This window comes from Halteromyces radiatus (genome assembly GCF_025201355.1).
Source record: "Halteromyces radiatus strain CBS 162.75 chromosome Unknown BX664scaffold_3, whole genome shotgun sequence".
Taxonomy (NCBI): domain Eukaryota; kingdom Fungi; phylum Mucoromycota; class Mucoromycetes; order Mucorales; family Cunninghamellaceae; genus Halteromyces; species Halteromyces radiatus.
The window spans coordinates 1,154,274-1,179,787 of record NW_026251689.1 but is presented as its reverse complement, the minus strand read 5'-3'; the positions used below and the strand labels follow the sequence as shown (position 1 = coordinate 1,179,787).

General features: G+C 35.9%; 6 protein-coding genes across 6 annotated transcripts; 1 reads left to right on the top strand and 5 right to left on the bottom strand.

The window, feature by feature from the left end:
- Window positions 1–399: 399 nt before the first annotated feature.
- Window positions 400–3,121, bottom strand: BX664DRAFT_328465 (uncharacterized protein). Its single transcript, XM_051544601.1, has 4 exons — window positions 1,483–3,121; window positions 1,300–1,410; window positions 564–1,214; window positions 400–418 (listed from the first exon to the last, which is right to left on the bottom strand). Exons 1-3 carry the CDS (start codon window positions 2,908–2,910, stop codon window positions 603–605), a joined length of 2,151 nt encoding a protein of 716 aa, XP_051401355.1. The 5' UTR covers window positions 2,911–3,121; the 3' UTR covers window positions 400–418; window positions 564–602.
- A 300-nt stretch (window positions 3,122–3,421) lies between these two features.
- Window positions 3,422–5,125, bottom strand: BX664DRAFT_384408 (uncharacterized protein; the record flags this gene model as incomplete). Its single annotated transcript, XM_051549178.1, has 5 exons — window positions 5,078–5,125; window positions 4,719–5,008; window positions 4,298–4,646; window positions 3,710–4,237; window positions 3,422–3,620 (listed from the first exon to the last, which is right to left on the bottom strand). Exons 2-5 carry the CDS (start codon window positions 4,999–5,001, stop codon window positions 3,422–3,424), a joined length of 1,359 nt encoding a protein of 452 aa, XP_051401354.1. The 5' UTR covers window positions 5,002–5,008; window positions 5,078–5,125.
- A 1,283-nt stretch (window positions 5,126–6,408) lies between these two features.
- On the bottom strand, window positions 6,409–8,851 carry BX664DRAFT_313007 (uncharacterized protein; the record flags this gene model as incomplete). The annotated part of the gene is given in 10 exon segments (XM_051542615.1): window positions 6,409–6,468; window positions 6,823–6,928; window positions 7,012–7,088; window position 7,200; window positions 7,310–7,398; window positions 7,470–7,483; window positions 7,503–7,686; window positions 8,186–8,355; window positions 8,644–8,722; window positions 8,795–8,851. The coding sequence occupies 10 exon segments, from the start codon at window positions 8,849–8,851 to the stop codon at window positions 6,409–6,411; spliced, it is 837 nt and encodes a 278-aa protein (XP_051401353.1).
- A 753-nt stretch (window positions 8,852–9,604) lies between these two features.
- BX664DRAFT_364690 (uncharacterized protein) lies at window positions 9,605–18,471 on the top strand (the record flags this gene model as incomplete). Its single annotated transcript, XM_051548431.1, has 8 exons — window positions 9,605–10,406; window positions 10,500–11,228; window positions 11,381–11,530; window positions 11,834–13,420; window positions 13,583–14,479; window positions 14,525–17,604; window positions 17,680–17,764; window positions 17,846–18,471. The coding sequence occupies 8 exons, from the start codon at window positions 9,605–9,607 to the stop codon at window positions 18,469–18,471; spliced, it is 7,956 nt and encodes a 2,651-aa protein (XP_051401352.1).
- A 1,414-nt stretch (window positions 18,472–19,885) lies between these two features.
- BX664DRAFT_328442 (NADP-dependent oxidoreductase domain-containing protein) lies at window positions 19,886–21,474 on the bottom strand. Its single transcript, XM_051544600.1, has 8 exons — window positions 21,435–21,474; window positions 21,264–21,359; window positions 21,145–21,173; window positions 20,902–21,079; window positions 20,718–20,811; window positions 20,479–20,659; window positions 20,332–20,390; window positions 19,886–20,215 (listed from the first exon to the last, which is right to left on the bottom strand). Exons 1-8 carry the CDS (start codon window positions 21,458–21,460, stop codon window positions 19,967–19,969), a joined length of 912 nt encoding a protein of 303 aa, XP_051401351.1. The 5' UTR covers window positions 21,461–21,474; the 3' UTR covers window positions 19,886–19,966.
- Window positions 21,475–21,876: 402 nt separating this feature from the next.
- On the bottom strand, window positions 21,877–25,451 carry BX664DRAFT_357390 (peptidase S8/S53 domain-containing protein; the record flags this gene model as incomplete). Its single annotated transcript, XM_051547952.1, has 6 exons — window positions 21,877–22,964; window positions 23,032–23,808; window positions 23,889–24,143; window positions 24,232–24,346; window positions 24,421–24,470; window positions 24,551–25,451. 6 exons carry the CDS (start codon window positions 25,449–25,451, stop codon window positions 21,877–21,879), a joined length of 3,186 nt encoding a protein of 1,061 aa, XP_051401350.1.
- Window positions 25,452–25,514: the final 63 nt, after the last annotated feature.

Sequence of the window (25,514 nt, the reverse complement as noted above, 5' to 3'; positions counted from 1 at the left end):
TGATGTACCTTTTTACTGTCCAAATCCAACATACGAGATACACTTGGTCTTGAAAGAGTAACAGCCGATACACCGACTTTGGTTTCTTTATCCACCAAACCAAGGGCAAGTAGTCACCAAGGATTTCCAGAAAGTATGAGAATAATATGTTTGATATTTGATAAATTGACAACTGATATGATGATGTTGTAATAAAAAGACAGAATGAATACAAAAGGAATCAAAATAAAAAAAAAAAGAATGTTGTAATAAAAAAATAAAATAGAGGACAAAGAAAAATAAAAAAAAAAGAATAAAAGAAAAAAAGATATAAACAGGTATAAAAAAGAATATAAGAAAGCCAATAAAAAACAACAACAAAAAAAGGGAGATATAAAAAAAAAAAAAAAATACAAAGGAGAGAGATATGCAGCACACACTTAACCAGTAGGATTCCATGTCAAATAACATATGTGATTGAAGCAAAAAGAAAAAGAGAAAAAAGTTAGTGCATCGTAATCTATGTATATATTCGTTTTTTTTTTTTTTTTTTTTTTTTTTTTTTTTTTTTTAATTCTACTTACATTAACCTTCAGATCAGAGTCTTTCTTTGTCACAATCAACTATTGCAGTTCAGCATAGTGATACTTCACATAATTGATTAGTTTGTCGACGCTTGTTGTTGATGCAGGTGCAGTTATTCTTTGGAATGCAATAGGAGGTGAACCGGTGATAGATTGATATAAGCCGACCATTATAATATTCATTGATGCATTTCCGTCTCGAGAGAAGGCGATATGTCCTTTTCCTCCAAGCAATTTTCCGTAACAATCAGGATTCGTGCAGATTACCGTCCCTAGGTTCAACTTCTTGTCTTTCTTCTTTGGGTGGATCAGCGGTTTGTGGCAGCAGAAACAAAGTCGAGTCGTTTTGTATTCGTCGACCATGTGTAAATCCACGTTAGGTTGTTGTCGTAGCATTTGGATCAGATTACCATGACCTCTTCTCATATGACCAGTGATTCGTAGTTGATAACCCATTCCAGCGTTACCGTACATGTATTTTATGTCCACATTGGTGTTGTTGACATGGTAATGATTGATGATTGCCTTCAAGTGCTGTCGTACAATGGAAGCGGTTCCTTTTGATTTGAATATAGGTTGTCCGATTTTACGCTTACGATTGTAGCTGTCCATATAAAATTTCATCAATCCCGGCTTCACTTCGTTGCAAACCTAAAAAAAGAAATAGATTACGGCGCATATGTTAATCGTAAAAGATGACAACAAATACAGTAGTTGATCAAGTATAACAGCTTACTTTGTGGATTTTTATGATTTCTTCTTGACTGGGTTGCCAAAGAGATCCTTGCATCGCCTCGCCCAACTTGGTTTCCATATCAAAGACAGATAGTTCTCCCCGTGCTTCTGCCTAAAAAAAAAAAAAAAAAAATTAACTTTAGTATACTATCGTCGGTACCATCATTTCCTGTTATAAACTTACTTCCTTTTGCTGGCGTCTTTTCCGATATAAAAGATGGTCCCGGTAATACTTCGTGTGTGTCGCGATGTCGAGGGATTTGGCAGTTATCGAAAAGGTTTTCAATTTCAAAAGACTGTTTACGAAGCACTCATCTTTCTCCAAAGTCGTAATCACTTCATCCAAATTAGTGTGCTTGGCGAGATGGTAAATCAACATTTTGCGATTTGCTGTTACTGTCTGCAGCATCGTAACTAAACCTGGGTCTGCGCCAACATAGATGGTGTTGTCGTTGTGTTGATTTATATCTAATGCCTTGCTGACGTTCATGTCGGAACTATCGTTTGATGTGTCTCTTTTTGTTGATTTGTACAGAGCATACTTCGATCCTCGACAATACATAATATCTTCTCGTTCTCGGATGATCATTCGTTGTAGTTCGTTTCTATCGTTCTTCAACTTCTGTCGTTCATCCACTAGTTTCTTTTTGTCGTCTGTCGAAATACACTTGGAAATAGTTGAATTCAGAAGAGTTATTTGGCCGTTTTTAATATCAAGAGTGCGTTTCTTCTGTTGAAGACTATTGTTGAGTTCTTTGATTCTTTCGTTGATGGCTGAAAATTGTTCTCCGATAGTTGGTGTATCAGGTGTTGGAAGAATACTCTTCTTGGTATTTGAAGTCAATAGCGAAGACGAAGCTTTTCGTTTTCCAAGTTGTTTCTCAGATGGAGCCGGTTCTGCAAATAAGGAAGTTCCCGATGATTCTGATGATGATTGTGATGAAGAAGCCGATGGGGATGAGGAAGGTGTATCAATAGTTGTTGATGGATGCACAGTTTTTTTGACAATTGATGATGTCAATAGCGACGACGAAGCTTTTCGTTTTCCGAGACGTTTCTCAGATGGAGCCGGTTCTGCAAATAAGGAAGTTCCCGATGATTCTGATGATGATTGTGATGAAGAAGGTAATACTTGCTTTATATATCGTTCACCTTGCAGTCGTAATAGCCCAAAGTTTGTCAGATGCCTTCTATAGGAAAATTTATATCCTTTACTATTTTCAAATAGCTTTTTTATTCTTTCCATATCAAAAAAAGCGCCGAATAATAAATCCTTTTCAGATCTCGCCTTTTCTTCACTAGTGACAAAATCATTGTTCGGTAGAGAGACTGTAAACGATTTTGAATGGACAGGATCACCACCAGTTCGTTGTTTCACCCCCCCTTGACGACCAGCTGATGAGCAAAGGATATAGTAGATTGATGATGCATCCAGGAGTAGTGCAGGAGTGGATGAAACTTTTGGTTGAGGCAAACACCGTCGAGCAAACTTTGTGTATCCAGCGATATACAGGATTTTGTTACATAAGCATACTACAGGGAACAACATTAATGGATGTCGGTCGACTTCCTTGTCACCAGAAGGTTCAATAACAAACGGGTTGAACAGCATATATAACTTATGTAATACATTTTCTTCTTTCGTGGTCAAATCCAAGGACACATTTTTTCTTTCCAGTTTGTCTTTTAAGTATCTAAATAATTGTTTGATACGTCTATTGCTACAGTCATTGTCATTGCTTTTTGTATCTTCATCATCACTGTTATTGCTGCTGCTGCTGCTGGTGTTTATATCATCATCATCATCATCATCATCATCATCACTGTTGTTGTTGTTGTTGTTGTTGTTGTTGTTGTTGTTGTTGTTGTTGTTGTTGTTATTGTTGTTATTGTTGTTATTGTTGTTATTGTTGTTATTGTTGTTATTGTTGTTATTGTTGTTATTGTTGTTATTGCTGATGATGGTGTTGTTGTTATTGTTGTTGTTGCTGATGATGGTGTTGTTGTTATTGTTGTTATTGTTGTTATTGTTGTTATTGTTGTTATTGAAGGTGAAGGTGTTGTTGTTATTGTTGTATCTGTTTCTGTTGTATCTGTTTCTGTTGTATCTGTTTCTGTTGTATCTATTGCTGTTGTTGTTGTTGTTGTTGTTGTTGTTGTTGTTGTTGTTGTTGTTGTTGTTGTTGTTGTTGTTGTTGTTGTTGTTGTTGTTGTTGTTGTTGTTGTTGTTGTTGTTGTTGTTGTTGTTGTTGTTGTTGTTGTTGTTGTTGTTGTTGTTGTTGTTGTTGTTGTTGTTGTTGTTGTTGTTGTTGTTGTTGTTGGCTTTTTTGCTATGTCTATAAAAATGATAATAATAATAATTAGCATTATCATTTCATATTCATGGATGGAATATTCACTATTATCATTACCTTTGTATTCGTTCCATATATCTAGCCTCGCGCTTTGGAGCTAGATTACAACGTAGGAGAATTAGCAGAGCTTTTTCTACGAGATATTCAGGTGTTTTGCCCTCATATATGTTCTTTATATTGGTGTAAAACTGATCCAAGTAAAAGCCAATCATTGAAGGCATGCCAGGAGGAAGTGGAGTTAGATCGAACCCAGTTTTGTCATTGATATCAAAGAACCATTCTGGACAGTGAGTTGATTCCGACCCAGAAGCTGTAACTGATGTTGAAGAAGCTGTCACGGAAGATGATGCGAGTATATCAGACTGCTGTTGGTGGTCATGTCGTTGTTTGTGAACCAGAGCTAATACATGTTTAAGATGATTCTCGGTGTACAGGTCAAATATTCTTTTATCCTTCGCCAAATTCCCACGATGAACCATCTTGTCTTGGATATCGCGATTAGGTGGTGATATGGAAATAATGCAAGATGAGGCATTTCGTCGTGCTTTTTCTGGTATGACTGATTGTAAATCAATGGCTGGACCTCTAAAAAAACGTTCATGAGTACAGAATACAGTTTGCATAGATTTTTTTTTTCCTGCCTACTTTGTTCTTTCGAGCAAGTCAAGAGAGATAATTGTTGAGATATCCAATAGAATATGACTAATGATTTCCGAAGTTTTTGAGAAAGATTGAATAACAATATCGGTTTCCAACTGCCCTAAATCTTTACGGAGTAGCTTCTTCAAGGGATATGAGATACAAGTGTACTCCAATTGGCGAGCGTGTTCTTGCTGACCATCATTTAGAGTCGCATGATCTTCTTGATATAGAGTGTTGATATAGTTGTCAATATTTGCTTCAATAAAATCCAACCAAAGATTAAGGTAATCAATACTGTTGCTGTCAACGCATTGTCGTATATCAGTATTTTTGATCTGGGCATCAGGATAGTCTTTATTCCAAAAAAAAAAAAAAAAAAAAAGGGATTAGTACTTATATATAGCAATAACATAAAAAAGATTACCAGTATTGTAGATGACTTCTGTGTCTTTGTATATGCCAACTAGCCCTTTTTTAGCGTGTTTCTTTTGACGTTCTTGATCGAGATACTGTGTTTTCAAGTCTTGTTCTGTTGGTATTCCACGTTTTGCTTTTTTTAGAGCATTCAGCTTTGTTTTGAGACCTCGTGTCAATCGACTTGGAAAAGTTTTCTTGATATATTCTTCACAGGTTTGTTTTGATAATGTCAGTCTTCGTCCTTTTGGTTTTTCGCCAGTAACATTAAGAATGGCTTTTGAATAGGTCATGATGAAACTACAAAAGAAAGATGTAGATTAATATGATTGTAAAAGAATTCATATTTAATTTTTCTGTTCTCTTTACACTTATTATGAATGGATTTTGTATTTATGGCAATGTATTTAAGAAAATATAGAAATAAACAAAGAAAAAGAAACAAGAAGGAGAAAGGGAGCCTTCACCATTTTGAGTGAATTTATTCAATTCCCGGTCAGGAAGCATAAACATTGGTGCAACTAATATTTATCATCAACTAACTAAAGCAGTGTAGTGGGTGGATGAACGCTAGTGTCATTGTAAAGAATCCCAATATAATAAAGGCAGTACACATATTCTATTATTTTTTCTTATCAAACATCTTTTTAAAATAAAATAAAATAAAATAAGACAAGAAGAAGACAAGTAAAAGAATATTTTATTTGTTTTTGTGCCAAGAGATAGTCAGACAACTATTTTTACTATACTAATTTCATCCTAATATGTCCATCATGATCATCATTAAGGTATTGCATTGTTGAAAAAAAAAGATATATACGTTTATGTTTTTTGTTGAGTTAAGTAGAAAAAAATTATTTGAGCCATAACAGGAGGAAGAGGAATAAGACCGGGACCATCAGAGGAGTTTGGTTGAGCGTTCTTGGTACAAAGAGAGCAAGACAATACTTGGGCTAAAAATATACATTAATAAATAAAGAATGTAGTTTTGGAGACTCTTTTCTTATACTTACTTTGTCCTTTGAAAAGAGATAATCGTTGAAACATCCAGTAAAATATCACCAAACAGTTCTGCAATTCCAATTGGCGAGCGTGTTCTTGCTGATCATTATTTAGAGTCGCATGATCTTCTTGATATAGTGTGTTGATATAGTTGTCAATATTTGCTTCAATGAGATCCAACCAAAGATTAAGGTAATCAATACTGTTGCTGTCAACGCATTGTCGTATATCAGTATTTTTGATCTGGGTATCAGGATATTCTTTATTCAAAAAAAAAAAAAAATGGATTAGTACTTATATATAGCAACAACGTAAAAAAGATTACCAGTATTGTAGATGACTTCTGTGTCTTTGTATATGCCAGCTAGCCCTTTTTTAGCGTGTTTCTTTTGACGTTCTTTTCCTTTTAGTGTCTCATCAGCAACATCCAGAATGGTCCCTGCACAAGTCATACGCGAACTATTCGGTAAAAAAAAAAAAAAAAGAATGTAGATCAGTATGATTGTAAAAGAATTCGTATTTTTTTTTCTAGTTTATACCTGTACATGGATAGATGTATGAAGTAGGATGAAGTATTTTAAAAAAGTATGAGAATAAACAAAGAAGAAAGAGAAACAAGGAAAAAAAAAGAGTCTTCACCATTTTGGGTGAATTTATTTCAATTCCCGGTCAGGCATAAACATTCATGCGGGAGTCCATCAGCTAAACAGCATGGTCCACTGGTGAATGCCAGTATCATTGTAAAAAAAACTCATTATCTAAATATAAAAAAGATAAAATACATATACTTTGATTTTTTTTTCAAATCGAGTAACATACCGTTGCCTGATACTATATACTGGGTATAACAGATAAATAGACATATGGATGGGTTAGATTGAATGATTGAATAATAAAAAAGTTTGCTATACAGCATTTTATTGAAATAATATACTAGTAATCATGAGTAAAATAATATACATATATAAAGATAAAATAAAACGAAGTACTCTTCTAACCTGTGGGTGCATTTCAAGAAATTGTATTCGATTGTCGTTGTTGTTGATGGTCGTAGATGCAGGCAGAGAAGAGAATATGGTAAGATCAGCAAGAGCTCAAATAAGAAGTATAACCATTGTTGGAAGTGACTTGATGCAGAATACATTGAATACGTGTTCGTCAACACCAGGAGAGAAACAAGATGTACGGAATCCAAGTAGAAGCGTCATAATACGATCCCTATAAACTTTTGATACAGATATGAGACAATGAGCAGAATGATGAGTAAACTACCCTTGGCATTGATCCTTTTTGCTACTCACATTTTCACCAACTTCAGTAAACTGTAGGTAATATCATCTTCGACGCCATCGGCTTTGTCCTCTACAATGCGTTCCAACTTGATTCAATAACAATCATTTGACCCATAGAATTCCTCTATATCAGATTGACAACAAACTAGCAATCATAACTTCTGATAAGATTACAGATTGTTTGTATAAAAGAGTACCCTATAATAAAAAAAAATACATCAGCTCACGTGCAGAAAGTTGAATGAATTTGATTGAGCAGATACTTACAACATAGAAAGCTTTCAACCACAATACTTTTCTTGCTTACAAAATATTTTCAAAAAAAATATAAAAAGGAGTAAAATGATTCTCCATAAGGTAACGTCTTGTAACTTCCTTGCTTGTCATTCCCCTCGACTAATAAATTAAATAAACAAACATCAGTAGTCCGTTGGTAGAATCAAAATGGTAAGATAAAACCAACTTACTTTATAATATTGACCTAAACACTTTTGACATACCAATAACATAAGGAAGCGTCCAATCATCAAATTCTTCACAGATAAAAGTAGTTTCGGTTGCGACTGCTGGACGGCCTCTTGACACAAGAAGGAAGAAAACGAGTAAACTGAAGTTCTTGATGGACATACTGAGAGCATTGAAATCAACAACAGGGGAACCAGAAGAGTATTTACCGGTAATAAGCTCCACAGGATGAAGACCAGATATATTTCATTAAAGACACAGAGAAAGATAATCGGCAGCAGCGAATATGCACCAAAGATATATAAAGATGATTTGATAGTAGAAGACGATGAATCAGGGAGAAGCTTGCTTGGTAGACGTAGGTTTTATCAAGTCGCTGTTTTCTTTGATCCATTGAGGCCACTTGACAAGATTTGGGATGGTTTCATTCAGAGTAAACATCAAAAATACAAAAGTACTTTGTTACAGTGGGAGTGTGGGCGAAAAATACAATAGAGATAGCAGTATTGCTTGGAATCTGTCATCGACAAGCATGCTTGATGAGTAGAATCGACATATCAGCCATAGATTACTTCCAATAGCTAAATGGTAAATATATACGAGTTAGCATGACCATAATACTACATAGATCAAAGTATCCTTTCATTTACCTTTTTTTATCAAATACAATACCAAGATACACACGGATCACCATCAGCTTGAAAATAATACTTCTTACAAGGTTTGTTCCAAAAAAAAAAAAAAAGGATCCTGCCATAATAATACACTTTGCTTGCATATTGGGTGCATCCTTGAGAGTTTGTTCCATTTCTGGTTCACATCCTGATATCTTGATTGTTGATGAAGAGGACGGTAAGAAAGTAGTCATTTCAATATTAGTTGCAATCTCTAAAGGAAAAAGAAGAAAACCAAACGTTTTGATAAGTGATGAATATACATTGAGTTAACGTACTCACGTCGTTTTTGAAGTTCAACCAGAGGTGTTTTTGCACATTTAGTATTGCTTTCATATAGAGTCAATTCATACTACAAACGCATCACGTTGGTCCAATAGTATATTCAATCAGTTGATCTTGATCTGTACCCATTTAATCGTTCTCTATGCATATAAATGTGTATAGTAAATTAGAAAAAAAAAAAACAGGCAGAGTCCATAGAAAAGTCGAGATAACTTACCAAACAAAAGGGTTGCTTCACTACCATCAATAACAAAACGACCAAAAGACACCAACCTTCTATTATCCAATAGCAGATACTATACAATTAGAATATAATGGAAACAACAAGAAAAAAAAAAAAAAGAAAAAGAAAAGAAAAGAGAAGATACGAGCATTTGAGCCTTTTTTCGCGGAGTTGAATTTCCTTGATCGCATAGAATAATCATTATTTGATAGCTTCAATAAAAGACATTTTTTTTTATTTTCTCTTTTCTTTTGTTTTTCTTTCTTCTACAAAACACAAAAAAAAAAAAAAAAATTCAAAATCAAAAAATCAAAAAAAAAATTATTTGCTTCTTTTTGACTGCTTCCATGTATCTTCTTCTTTCCGTTCGCTTGGTTAACGCAACAGAACACTCTCATTTTTGTTTGTGATTCTTGTTTCCCCGTTTTCCTTGCTGTTCGTGTCCTCGTTGTGCCTCTGGTTGTCTGTCTTTTGCGTCCTTGCTGTCTATCTTTCTTTCTTGCTGTCTGGATCCTTTTTTTTTTTTTTTTTTTTTTTTTTTTTACCATTTATGATATTTATACTATCTCTTTTGCGTCGCGCACATCCTGGATGGGTTGATGCGTGGCGACCGTGCCTCAGAGCCGGAGGGTCTTCTTTTTTTCTTTTTGGTAAGTGCACGTATACAAATAATGTTTAGTTGATCATAACACTAACCATTTTTCCATTTCTTCTTTTCAACCACCGAAATGCGGGTGAAAAAAACGTCATAGAAAATAAGTAGGCCCAGAGAAAACATAATCTGTCTTTTTTTTTTTTTTTTTTTTCTCTTTACTTTCTTTTAACCCTCATAAAACGTTACTTTTTTACTATTTTTTTTTTTATTTTCCCCTTCCTTTCTTTCTTTCTTTCTTTCTTTCTTTTATATATTATTATTATTATATAAAAAAAAAATACATTTTATTAATATTATAGAATGGCCACAACCAAGTGGGTGCCATTATCCAAAATAGCTCACGGTATAGCCATTTCACCTTTTACTCCAACTTCAACTTCAACAACAACTTCAACTTCTTCACATTCACGTCCAATTACTGTTTATTCAACTTTACAATCACCTACCAATGATATAAACTCTCATCGTCTTTCTACTGCTTCATCTGATACTTCTTATTCAAGTATTATTGACTCTACGTGTTTGGTTCCATTAGAAGTGGGTGATGAACTTTATATCTTTGAACAATGTGGTGCTTGGTATCGTGGTTATGTACTTAGTTCTTTGGAAGAAGGTAGAAAACCAAACAAAGCTCCAAATGGTATATTTCCTGCTACTCATGTTCAAATCAAAGAATATGTCGATTTCAACTCTTCTGATCAACAATTCCCTACAACAACAACAACAACAAATGATATATTACCATTATCACCTAGTTCTTCTATTTCAGATGTCATGTCTCGCTCTCCTTCAACTTCTCACTTGGATCCTAATACCACTCTTGCTCCTACTTCAAATCCTGGTTATACATCAACAACTACTGGTTCACGACCTTCTAGTGGTCTTGATATTGACAACAATATTTCATCTCCAATAATTGATCTTCAATTTCATCAACATTATCAACGAATTCGTAGTCGATCAACAACAACTGTAGAAACTGATCAGGATCAAGTACAATTAAAGCGACCTCCACCTCCTTCTTTACCAATGATTCGTTTCGATCAATCTACTGTTACAGGTGCTGATGAACCATTAGTTGATGAAATTGCCGCTTGTGTTAGTGAATGGAATTGTCTTCTCTATACTTATTTACAAGAAAATCGATATGCTGCTTTCAACGCTGTTCGGGATCATATCAATTATCTCTTCCAAGCTCGTCGACAACTTTTGGATCAAGCTCTCTCTAGAGAAGAACTGGCTCGCCTTCGAAAAGAAATTATTCAACGTATGGTCACAATGAATATATCGCAATATAGGGAAATGATCATACGCCACCCTGAACGAGGTTTTATTTTGGATATCGATAGTACATCAGTCGCCACTTTATATTTTATGCACTGGAAATACACCATTTCTGAACAAGTTCCTATCACTGCTCTCTTTCCTCCTTCCTTCTTATCATCATCTACTTCAACATCATCAACAACAACAGCAACAACATCATCATCATCCTCACAAGAATCACCTGATCAAACTCAGTCAAGTAATAACAAAACCTCTTCAACAACCAGACAAACTTCTCCTCGACCTCATCTCAAGAAAAAAAGAGCATACTATCATTACAAAGGTGGCGAATTCCATCATTTATTTTTCGATCTCAAGGCATGTGTGGCTCATATCTGTCAACCTGGTGAATGGACTGAATTACGATTTTCCTTATATTCTTCAAATCAAGCAAAATTCATCACTGAACAATTCGTGGTTCATCTCAACTATAATGGTATGCCCAAGGATGAACGTCAAATTGGGAAACTACAATCTTTATTTGTGGATTTGGGTGCTCAAGATTTGAATGAACATCTTTACCTCGTTTGTTACATCTTTCGATTGGGAGGCATGAAGTTTATAGACAAGGAAAAGGATACTATCAGCTCTTTGGGAAGTCATGCGTCATCATTATTTGGTCATCATCAATCTCAACAAGGATCTTCTGGTAAGTTGATAATTAAATGAAAATATACTTCTTTTTTATTTTTATTTTTTTTTTTTTTTTTTTTTACTTATTTATTTTTTTATTTATTTTTACGAATGTAGGAAATGGAGGTGGCTATTTTGATCATAGTAGTCGACATCATCAATCTCAACAATCGTCTTCTTCAACTTCTCATGAATCAACTACTCTTCCTTCACTGGCTCATACCAATCTCTTCCGAAGACCATTTGGATGTGCGGTTTTGAATGTAGGTAGACTTTTGGAACAAGTGGATTCAGGCAACCAAGAAACACAATCAATGAATAAAACAACCAACGTGGGTACAAGTCAGCGAACTGGAACCGTGTATTCTGATGTCGATTCGATACGATCACCTACTTTATCCAGCCGGCCTCAATCACCTGCATCTGGTCCAACGACAACAACAGCAACAACAACAACAACAACAGCAGCAGCAGCAGCAGCAGCAGCGGCAACACCAACAAGCTTGGGTACGGGGTCATCAGCAGCGTCATCATCAACACCTTCTTCTATCAATATGTCAACAACGGGAGGATCAAGCAACAACTCTGGTTACTATCACATCTCGCCTTCGGAGCATGACATGCGTATTTATACACCAACTTCTGAATCTACTTTTGCACATTTACATGAAGATATCATTTGGGACAATCAAAAAGAGGTGACTCAGAATCCTCGTGCGGAAATGGTTTGTGTTTTTTTACGAATGTTTTATGGACAACGGGATGAAGTACTCAAGGCAAATGCAGCGCTATTACAAGATATTCCATTGACAGCCCGGATTGGTTTTCCTGACGTGGTGTTTCCTGATGATGAACGTAATGAATTGTATATCACATTGAACTCTGGTGATTTTGCTCATTTTGGTCGAACAAGAAATATTCAAGTCATTATTTGTGTACGAGACAATCAGACTGGTGAAGTGGTGGAAATGGGTGTAGCTGTAGGATCAGGGACTCCAATGGCATCTACATGGGAAAGTGCTATTTATTATCATGACATGAAACCTACTTGGAATGAAATGGTCAAGGTCAAGATTAGTGATATTCAAGTATGGCAACGATCTCATATCTTTTTGGTAGTCAAACATCGAAGTCGTCATGGTGGCGGTGCAAGTTCAATGCTAAGCAACAATAATAATATCAGTGGTGGTAGTCATCATGGTTCAACAAGTGTAGGTGTCTCCTCTCCTTTGGCAAGAATGACGGTAGAAGGCAATACATCATCTTCAGACAAAATCTTGGCTATGGGATATATACCCTTATTTATTCCTCCTTTGTCACACGATTTTGTGGCAGATGGTACACATACCCTGTGTTTGTACAAGTATGATCGACAGCTACTTCATCCATCATCCTATTTTGGTGTTGTCCCTTGGTGTAATCAATCAACTTCACCATCCAATATGCAAGGTCAAGAAAGTATGTTAACAGCCATTCATCAAGCAAATCGTCAACGATCTGTTGGTCAACATTATGCAAATACAAGTCATTCTAGTGTGAAGAGCAACGGAGGCAACTCAATCAAAAATATTCCTCTATTTCCTCATGGATTTCAACAACATCCTTCTCATTCAACAACGACAACGGGAATGACCGGTGTGGAAAGTAGTGCGACCATCTCAAGTCATGCAAATTCGTCAATATCTTATAGTTCTAGTGGTACAACAAGTCGACCTCATGCCATCCGTGATTCTTTGATTATATCAACCTTTTTATGCTCAACTCGATTTACTCAAAATGCAACATTAGTACAATTGATCAACTGGAGATCTACTGTGGAAGAGAGTAATTTCGGTAAATCTGTTATTGAATCCGTGGATGAATTATTGGTTATGCTGGACAAGTTTACTTTTGTGGGTGAACAAGAAGTGGTCAAGTTTTTGGCAGATATCTTTGATGCTCTTTTGGATATTTTGGTCTATCGTGTGCCGGACAATATCGAAAAACAAAATGCCCTTCATGATCAAGTGATTGTTGCTATCATTTGGCTACTCAGTATTGTTCAAGATCGACGATTCAGCAACTTCCGACCGGTATTGAATGTTTATATCAATCAAAGGTTCTACTGTTCTGATGATGATAGCAATGATGATGATTACGACAATGACAATGGAGATGGTGAAAATGGTGGCAGCAAGAACGACATCCCTCTGGATACTGTGGACCCGAATATAATGATCAACAGCATGAATCTACATGGTACCCTTACTCCTCAATTAGCTTCTGGTGGCAAACATATCATCAAAGATATCGATAGTGCAACTTTCAAACGTGATGCAGATACCCGTGATGGTTATCAATTATATACATCGTACCGTTATCGATTGAAACACAACAAGTCTCTTAGACGCAAAATGACACTGGATGAAACGACCTACAACCAATTATTGAAAGGCTTGATTCGACTTTCGACCGATCCTAGTGATATCACCAAGGCCAAACAATTAAGAAGTAGTATCAAGGTATGGGAATATCTCTTCCGATTTATTGAACGATCAAGAGAAATGCAACGCAACAATGAAGATCAAGCGGAACATGAACTACGGGAATTGATGTACAAGCAAGATTTACAACAATTCTTTGATTTGGCAACAAAAATGATGGGACCTGATCAACCAAGTTCAATGATTGGTACACAAACGTTGATACTGCAGCATTTCAGTGAAGCCATTACAGAAATTAAGGAAACTTACTCGACCAAAGAAATAATGCAAATCATCTCAAATTTGGTGGATGCCTGCTCTCATGTCACTGGTAAATTGGTTGGATTCAAACTCTCAATGATTTTATCAATAATCAAGGCGCCGATCTTCAGCGACAAGATGTGTTGTTATGAATTGGGAAGTCGTGTTGTTGGATGGATCAGTGTTTGGCTCAATTCTTATATGACGGTGGCAAAGGAAGTGATTTTTGCTCGTACAGCTTTGGATGGCAACAACAATCAAGCTGAAGATTATCATCAACAAACCAGATTACCTCGTGCTCAATGGCTTGAAAATCTACGACTGTCATTGACAATTATACATGAACTCTTGGATAAGATACGAAAGGTGCGTGGCCTCTCTATGCCTGGACTCTCCTCATCAGCTGTTCTATCATCTCCTCCTATCAATGCGACATCTTCAGCATCATCCTCAACTCCTTCTCAAACAAGACCAGTATCAATGTCAACCTTAGGTGATATTGATGATGATGATTTGGATGATCAATATGGTGGAAAAGGCATTAGTTCACCTGCTACTGGTTCTCTGACTTCACTTACAGGTGCATTGGGTCAACTGGTACCACAATTACTTCAAACATACAAGGATTTACAACGACTTACCAATCAAGCTATTCAAGCAACCACACCGTTGACATCTTCGACTTCTGGCAATAAAACTATGTCATCAGCAACAAATAAGGATATACAACAGACATTACCATCTGGTACTGCAAGACCAAATTCGCGACACTCTCTGACAGTTTTACGGGAACGTGCAAATTCAATTCGTGGAGGATTACCTCAGGTGGTAGAAAATGGACCAAGTAGTACATTTACGGATCATCAAGGATCTAGCGCTCACAAAACTACAACTTCTTTTCCGGTGGTGTTACAAGCACTGGCTACTTCACCAACAAGACCTTTTCCTTCTGTATTTCCTTTTCAAGCAAATACGACATCTGATGCAGCATTAATGGCAGGTTCTGATTTGGCGGCAATGGTGGCATCTGGACTAATGGATTTGACAGTTGTACTCTTGGACTTGTTACACTTAACTCCAGCGAAACAATGGATGAATCTAACATACAACGTATCTTCAACAAACAAAGCAAATATAGCAACTGATACTAGTGGTGTTAGTGGACCTGAAGGAACAGCTGATTATCTCTGCACTTTGTGTTTCGTGTGTATGTCTATTCTCTTTGGTGACGATGTTCACAAGTTGAATGAATCTCGTGGAACTTTGGTTGGTTATGATGCACTACAAGATGATCCTACTCGTGAACGGCGGAAATGGCCCAAGAACTGGTTGAATCTGGATGTGGTGGCTCACAAGATTGTTTTATTGGACGTGATGACTCCTATGATTGCGTTACTGGGTACGGAAACTTTTCTTCCCAAACAACAAGTACCTATGGATAATCATTTTGGTGATAAAAAAGATATTCCAACTCATTCTTCTCCTGATACTGATATTATGGTGCGATTATGGCGAACGGTATTTATGTCTCTGGTACGTGTTTTAGCAAGTCCATCTTTGGAAGTGGAAACGTTATTACCTCAAGCACAAAGAGCGGTCTGGAAATTAGCTGGTAACATCCGTGGGGAACAAGGTACGGCTGCCTTGAAGCAATTGTGGGAGTTAGCAGGATCAAGTTGGAATGCAGTAGGTACTTTGAAAAAACAACCATCAGGCGATCAACAACATGAAAAATCAAAGGATCTCAAGATGAAACCACAGCTTTTGGCTTACTTTGATCATCATGGCAATGCAAGTCGTGAAGGAGGTGATGGTTTATCGGAATTCTCTACTGATGATGATTCTGGTGATGATGAAGGTAGTAAGGATGAAACCAAACAAGTCGATGATGATATACCACCATTGGATGACAACAAGGAACAAAAAAAAAGAGATGTACGACAACCTCTTCCACGTTATACTGCTACTCAAATACATTTGGATCTGATGCCGGTATTATTACGACCTCTTTGTTCTGCCAGTCTTACACTTCATGACAAGTTACGCTCTACAACGGTTGGTATGATTGCTGATTTGATTGCGATCCACATGCCGAAATCATACGATCCAACTGAAGGACGAAATCTGCTGATTGGAACTATTGACAAGCTAGTGATGACTTATGAAAAAGGAAGTGATGAAATCCGAGTGAAATGGGTGATGGAATTGAATCAAGCACTCCAGGCGCGACTGACAACGGAAAAGGAACAGGAATGGGGTCGTAGTGTTGTGAATTCTTTGGACAATCTAATGGAACTCTTACTTCAGATTCGCTCGTTACCCATGGATAGTGCTGAATTTATGGATGAACGTATCAACGCAACGCTCAAACTGATGAAGTTTATTCAAGTATGTGAACGACAAGAAATCTATATCAAATATGTGCATCAATTGGTGGATCTTCATTTAAATAGTCACAATTATGTAGAGGCTGCATTGACTCTTCGTTTCCATGCTGATTTGATGCCTTGGGATCCTTATGGTGAAGTGGAAGCTATTCCTGAACTTGGATTTGATGCTCAAAGTCCTTTTGCTCGAAAACGTAGACTATATGATACGATGTTGACATATTTGGACAAAGGTACAGCTTGGGAATTATGTGTTGATCTATGTCGAGAACTCTGTGATCAATATGCTCTCACCATATCAGATTATCATAGCTGTAGCAACACTTTACGGCGACAGGCAACCTTTTTGGAAAACATTGTAAACAAGGAACGGTACTTCTCTGAATACTTCCGTGTAGGATTCTATGGTCGTGGATTTCCAGCCAGTATTCGAAATCAACAATTTATCTATCGTGGTATGGCTTGGGAAAAGATGGCTTCTTTTGTAGAACGGATGCAAAACCGTCATCCAAATGCGCAAGTACTTTCTGGGAAAATGGCATCATCTTGTGTACTATCTGATGAACAAGTTCGTGAATTGGAATCAGAATTGGATGGTCAATATATGCAAATTACGGCGGTGACTCCAGTGATGAATCCTCAAGCAAATCCTGTACTGACAAATCCTTTGGTGGATGAAAAAGTACTCAAGTACTATCACTCCAATAATGTATCTCAATTTACCTATTCAAGACCCGTGACTCGACATGATGATGACAATGGCAATGACGATAATCAAGATGGAAATGAACAAGAAAATATGGATGGCGATGATACCTCTGATCTTATAGAACCACCTATTCTATCGAAGCAAGAATTGGACTTTTTACATCTTTGGACTGAAAAAACAACATTTACCAGTGAAGACTCGTTCCCCACCATTGCTCTACGATCCAAGATCTTGTCGATTGAATTGGAGGAAATCTCACCTATCGAAAATGCTGTGGATGCCATGATCAAGAAGACACATGAATTGGTGAATTTGGAAAAGAAATATGAAGTGTATGTAGACAATCCCCAGGTACCTTTCAACCTCAATCCTTTCTCGATGGCTTTAAATGGTGCTGTTGATGCTCCTGTCAATGGTGGTGTTCCTCTTTACAAGAAAGCCTTTTTATCTCCTTATTATGGAAAGAAACATCCTCATATGCGTCCGTGGATTACCCAATTGAAAAAGGCAATCGATGAACAGGTACTCCAAAAAAAAAAAAAAAAAGGAATTGACAATGCAATCTTTTATTCATTTATTTTTATATGTATATTATAGGTGGTTGTCATCGATCGATGTTTGGATACTCATAACAAACTCGTCAGCAATGATATGAAACCTTTCCATAGCAACTTGGTGGAATGTAAGTGTTGTGTGTGTTTTTTTTTTTTTTTTTTTTTTTTTTGGAATAAAAACAAGATGACTTATATTTCTATTACGTTAGTGTACAAGAAAAACTTTGTAGATGACATCAGTCAACTGAAAAGACGTGGGACGACCTTCAAATCAGCAGCATCATCGACAGGAGCAACATCAGTGAAGGGAGAAAATATAAAAGAGAAAACCAATCCATCATCACCTAGTCGAGTTAATCTTACATCAAGTGCGTCACACAGTAGTCTTCACAACACAAATCGTCGAAGTTCATCTTTATTCCGAGAAATGGAACGACCATTAATGATGAAGTCCAGGACAAATTCGATTACACAACCTCAACAAACTGTGGGATCATCTACTCCAACTAGTAATGCGCCAGCTGGTACGTTTTCATCACTCATGTCCCCAAAATCATCTAGTAGTTTTGCCATTCCAACTGTACATGAAGAACACATCCCCCGCTCGAACGATAGACTTCCATCATCATCAACTGGGCGAACGACAACAGCAAATACGCCATTAATGGATCGGGAAAGTGAAAATGAATCTATAACCATGTCAGCACCAACATCACCTATTCATCCAAATGATCATATTCCGTTTACAAAATCTGAAAGTAGTGGATTATCCAAAAGTTTGAAAATGTCGATCCGAAAAGCGACACGAAAAGCAACTACTTACAACAACAAATAGACAAAATCATCCGTCCATTTTTTTTATATTACTCTCTCTATAATTTTTTTATTGTACTCTTATTACCTCTCTATATTACTCCCTATTTAATGAAATAAAGATATATATACATTTTTTTATTGTTTTTTTTTTTTTTAAATCCCAATATCTATTATTATATATATGTGCAAGTATATGAATGAATGAGTATGTGTGTGTGTTATCATGATAATTTAACATCTAATCTGATTGGACCGATATAAATCTTCCATTGATGAAAAAAGTGGTGTATAAGGTTGTTGATAAGTCGGTTCAGGAGGAGGCATAGTACGTGGTGGGCGATTGTAATCAAAATAAGAAGGTGAGTAAGGTAGAGATTTGGAAGTAGACCGTTCATTTATCAGTAATATCCGTTGCCTTTTTTGTTGTTGACGAACCGAGTGTAAACAATAGACAAAGATACCCTATTCACCAAAAAAAAAAAGTAAGAGTTTAAGGAGAAAAAAAAAAAGGACTTTCTACTTACATTGATGATGAAACAACAAACAGTAGTGGTAGCAATCCAAATCATTGAGATTTTCCATACTTGAGTACATTTGGACCAAGCGGGACAAAGAGTATCGATACAGTCACCTACACAATCCATGACAAAAGGATGCATACCAAAACCTAACATGGAAAGATACGTGATGTTGTTGATGGCATCCAGTAAAGTGGTTGCATACATTAACCACCACATACAATGCGTTACACCGGTGTATGCCTAAAAAAGGCAATGCTTGGAGATCAGATACAGAGAAACTTCATTGATTTTTTTTTTTTTTTTTTTTTTACAAAGACGACAGATAAAGTTGACAACATGGAGAATAAGAGCAATAAACAACTGATGAAACAAGATGCATAGGTGGTAATCCCAGCAACAAGTTGTAATGCACCTAATCATTAAAAAAAAAAAAAAAAAGAAGGGAAACATGTTAACACATCTTTCTAATAAATGGGAGGATACTTTACTTGGCCAATCATTGACTGAAAATAAATTCCAAATTTCCCAGCATACACGTACCTAATATATATATATATAAAGTCATCATCGTTGCTATCCATTTAACTTTTTCTTTTTTTAATGTTACCATTTGGAGACTGGTCAAGAAATAGAGCATAGGTAATACTTTCAAATCTTGACGACATGATGATTTTGTCCCATGCATCGATCTTCTTTTTTTAAATGATGAATCCAAAAAAGAAAAAAAAAAAAAAACGAAAAAAAAATTTCCTTTTCCCTTCCTTTTGAAGAAAAAAAATTAGAATCCTGGCTATATCATCTTTACATCATCTGTCATTCTTTGCACAAATAAGAAATAATCATTCTAACCAGAGTATATGACGTTTTTCTTTGACAACAATATCAATAATAATAATAATCAGTAAAAAGGAGGGAATAAACCAATTTTTTTTTATTTCATAATATAGTCAGCGTAAAAAAACCAACAACAACCAATAATCTAAACTATATCATTTATAACTTTTGATGAAGATCAAACACATCTACACCCCAAAAGTTGAAAGGATCAACAATACGCTTGCTTTCACCACCAAGGATACGATTCAAAGTGTCAAAGTCAGCTTGATCCAAAGATACAATTTGCAAGTTATCAATGATACGAGAAGTAGTGACAGATTTGGGAATCACAGACACACCACGTTGAACACCCCAAGAAAGAAGAATTTGAGCTGCTGATTTATTATACTTTTGAGCAATGGCCAACTAGAAATAATAAAAAAAAAATAAAAAAATAAAAACGTGAGACTTACTATATATATATATATATATATATATATATATGTATCTTATTTTTTTTTTTTTTTTTTTTTTTTGCTTACCACTTTCTCATCCTTCAATAAAGGAGAATCGGTACTTCCAAGAGGGGAATAAGCAGTGACTACAAATATATATTTATTAATCTTCATCTTTTTGTTTTAATCTTTTTTTTTTTTTTTTTTTTTTTTTTTTTTTTTTTTTTTTTTTACCATGAATGTTGTGTTTGCGACAGAATTGAACAAGATCTTCTTGAGGCAAATAAGGATGAAGTTCAACTTGATTGACAGCAGGAACGACCTTGGCAACCTTGAGTAACTTTTCCAATTTAGCAATGTTGAAGTTGGAAACACCAATAGCACGGACCTTGGATTTATCCAATTTTTCAAGAGCCTAATAAAACCATTTGTTTAATAATCACTTTCTTTCGATTCAGCATTGATCAACTTACAGCATAAGTTTCAGTAAAATCAGTATCAGTCACAATGATTTTACCATCAGCATCTTTGGGAACATTTTCACCACCAGATTGGAAAGCAACAGGCCTATATACAAAAAAAAGTCAATATACATACATATATATGCATTGATTCAGTTTTTTTTTTTTTTTTTCTTTTTTTTTTTAATTAATTTACCAGTGAATCAAATATAAATCAAGATAATCCAATTGTAATAATTCCAAGGACTTTTCAAGAGCAGGGAGCACATCTTCAGCACGATGACTATTGTTCCATAATTTGGTGGTAATAAATAATTCTTCACGAGGAATACCACTATCCTTGATAGCTTGTCCAACTTCCTTTTCATTACCATCTATTCCATTATAATTTTTTTTAAGGATGATTAATTTATATAATATATGGTTCATAATCACTTACAAATAAAAGCAGTATCAATATGACGATAACTAAAATATGTCAAATAATAATTAGTATACTAAGCAACTCCCCTTTTTTTTTGAAGTATTGATACGGTTTTTTTTTTCTTTTAGCTTTACCCAGCCTTGATGGCGTCTAAAACAGCGTTGTATACTTGTTCAGGCTTGGATTGCCAAGTGCCCAAACCGACAAGAGGAATACTGGCACCGGTATTTCTATATATATGTAAATAAAATAAGCATCAATAAAGAAAGAAAGGAAAAAAAGGATCATATCAAAATAAAACTTACAAAGTAGCAGAAGGAATGGTAGACATATTTAGAAATAATTTAGTTTGACAAAGAAAAGAGAAAAAAAGAAAAACACGGGAAACCGATATTCCGGACAATTTTTATATCTATATGGATACAAACCCAGCCTCGCCTTAACAAAAATATATCATTTTGATTGGATGGGATTTTGATCACTGATGTCTTCTTGCAGGCATGACAAATCAAAAAAAAATAAAATAAAATTGTAGCAGTAATGTATAAAATAGTCGTCTTGAATTAGAGAAAAATTGATGGATGATATATATATATAGACAGGTTTATTCATATCATATGTAAAAAAAAAAGAAAACAAAAAGATAGATAGAATAATAATAATAATAATAATAATGATAATAATAAAAACTACAAAAAAAAAAAAAAAAAAAACAAGGTGATACCAAAGGACGGAGCTTACTACACTTTATTTCGTAATTTCAAAAGGTTTCGACGTAACTGATTGCCAACTTGTTTGTATTGAAGGATCTGCCAGTAATTTCAATGCCTTCCAATATAAAATATAAACGCCTGGTGGCACATGACGTTCAGTTGCTGTTCCAGAAGGTTCACTATCAGTCGTCCTCGTTATATTTGTCGAAATCACGTCATCCACCATTGTATTTCTATTCTTGTTATTGTCATCATCACCCTTTATATCATACGTTGGAAGTAAAAACGAAGGTAAACTTGGTGGTTCCACTAAAACTGTTCCATTCCAAGGAAATCTCGTTTCGGGATGGCTGACCATCGTATCTCTTGGTAGATAAGTATGGACATTGGCATATCCCACAAAAGTCGTCTTCTTGCCTTGATCCTTATCATAATTCCATACTTCCGTCAGAAATACTGCTGTACCAGTCAAAAAACGTACCACCATCGATGTTTCTGCTGACGAGGATTCTGTTGATTCTACTTCTAAATAAGGATAACCTGGTGCAAAAATAGGCAAATCCTGCACATTACCAATCACACCCATATAAGGTACCCGCACCAATGTTTGTTTGCTGTTGTCAGAAGAGATCGGTGTTGCTTGTATGTTGAGATAACCACCAAAAATAGGAAAAGGATGATTTGTGCTGTTATAGAGTGTTGAATCATTCTTCATAGATTCATCATTACCATAATCAAAATCGACCACTTGCACTTGGAGTGAGATAACTTGTCCTGGTGCTAATTCCCACTGAGTGACTGAAGCATCAATACCTGGAACCTTTTGATTTTGTTGCGGTTGTTGATGTTGTCCTTGATCTGAAATCAGTGATAATTTCGATTTGACATGACCAATACCCACTGGCTCCAATGGTGCAAATCCTTGTTTATTGGTGTCGTAAGGAACAAGAGATACACTTGGATCTTGTCCAATTACTTCCACTTTTATGCTTTGAGATCCAGGATTACTGATAGTAAGTTGTTGTGGTTGTTGATGTATAGTGTCATTGAAATTGATTTGTCCAGGCGATACACGAATGGTCTGATCAATCGTGTCGTACACTAGGTTTGAGAGTAAAAGAGCTAGTCAATACCGAATATGGAAATCCTTTTTTTTTTTTTTTTTTTTTTTTTTTTTTTTTTTTTTTACCTTGAATCAAGCCAGCACCTTGCTTGGTAGGATGATCCAAAAAGGACTTGTTGTCGTTTCCACCAGTATGATGATCCACAGGAACAGGTAGAGCATGATTCATCACCGAGTTCATCACGTCCACGACATCCACAATGATATAAGAAGGACCACCATTGTTTTGTTGACGAGGATGTGTCTTTTCTCGTTCAGCCTGGAGAAAGAGAGCAATACAGCCAGCTACAAATGGACTTGCCATGGAAGTTCCAGATAAGATACCATATCCACCTAGAGCCAGAGGTAATGTAGAAAATACGTATCCACCAATACCAGATATTTGTGGTTTCATTGCCAATTCATTAGTAGGACCTACACTAGAGAAATCAGAAACCAGACCACCAGATACTACAGGTTGAGGAGATAAAAGACGACTAAAAGTGATAGGAATGCCTTGACCTTTTGTTAAAGTGCTGTTGTCAAGTAATTTTAGAAAAGTTTCTGCTGTTGAAATGGAGACGGCTGCCATTGGAATTGATAATTCGGATTCTGTAGTAATCGGAGCGTAAGCCATGGGATGTAATGGATCATAAATTAATACAGCTAGAGCACCAGCTTTAGTTGCCACCTTGACCTTTTCATCGTACGTGCAGTTGCCTCGACGAATCAATACAATCCGATCGACGATATCATGGGTTGATGTAGATCCTTCACATGCTTCATGGTCGGTAAGATTACTATTACTGTATGATATCAAGGTACCATCGGGAAACGAAGTTGTAGTTGATGATAATTCGTAGGCTACATTAAAGAAAGGATCATGCTATTAGAAAACAATATTCCTCTTTTTTTTTTTTTTTTTTTTTTCTCTTTCCATTTACCAAAAGTTTCCTGATAATCTTCTAAATCCACAGCCATCGTCATTTGGAGAGTAACATTGTTGTTGATAGATCCCACCGCTAACACTTTTCTACCAGTACTAGGTGAACTAATATAGAAGGCACCTTCATCACCAGCATTTCCAGCTGCTACCACCACAGGCACTCCACTAGCCGCTACCCTATTAGCCACAACCGCAGTAACATCTTCTTCCCAGTTGTTCGGTCCACCAAGACTAAGATTTATAATATCGCATCCTTCAAGTGCAAAATGAATAAAATTATAATTAGTATGCAAAAGTTTTTCTTTTTTTCTTCTTCTTCTAATAGTATGAGTAAATCTTACCAGCATCATAAGCATCTAATAAACCTTTGATAACCAAATCACTACTCGTTGAGCCATTGCAACTAAAGACTCGCCACATTCCAATTTTTGATTTCGGTGCAACACCAGTAAAATTCTAAGAGTGGAAAAAAAAAAGAATTAACTATAAGGTAAATTTTCATTTTTGTCATATTTCGATGAATTACTTACGTATCGTTTGTCGTTACTGGCTATAATCCCTGTAACATGAGTGCCATGTCCTAAAAGAAGATACAAAATGATGAATCATCCATCGGAAAAAAAAAAGAACTTCATCTTCATTTTTTTTTTTTTGGCTTACCAGAATCATCTAATTGAGCAGCAGCACAATCATCCAAAGGAGTAGGTTGTTCATGTCGAGAAGATGGATCAGCCACATTGAAATAATTGCCAACTAGATCATAACCCAAGGCCACAGTAAAATTGGGTCCAAAACCTCCCCCTAGAGCCGGATGATAATAATCTACACCTGAATCCACAATACCAACCACAATGCCTTGACCTTCGAATCCAGCAGCATGAGCTTGATTGATCTGATGAGCGGCCAAATTGAAAGGAAATCCTAAAGAACCTAAATCCGGTGGTAGTTGTTGAGTAATATTGACAAAGGACTTGCGACGGAATTCATCCCTATCTCTAGAATTAGGACGAGGACGCTGAATAATAGTCACTGGATAGATCTTGTGAATAGATTGATGAGCAAAGAACTTGGTAAGTATCTTTTCATATGTGGCGATATGTATTGAAGAAGAAGAAAAAGTTGAAGAAGAGGGAGGTCGAGGAGAACGCATAGGTGAATGATAATCTTCATTAGAGTTATTCAAATCATGGTGAGTAGAGAAAGAAGTTGTGGAGTCGTTATTGCCATTGTAATTGTTATTGAATTCGAATTGAATGGAAGCCCCATAAAAGATAGAAGGTACAGCGTACGTGTGTTCTACAGAGAGGTTCATATTGGATGCTGCTGAAGCCCAATCATCCCTTTCCAAAGTATTGTCAAATTCATCTTCAATGACTGATCGATTAAATACTTTTTCCCGTGCTTCGTTAAAGACTTGTTGATGAACTTTTTGAAAATAAGAGAATGGAGAAAAACTGGAAGAAGAAGAAAAAGAAAACGAAGTGGAAGCTAATTCTATCATATAGCGACCTGGCAATACCACTTCTGGTGAAGGCGGTGTTTGAAATTTGGCATGTTTCATGACCCATTCATCTATCCATGCCAACTTCTTTGGTGTGGATGAAGCACATGAAAAGGATATAAA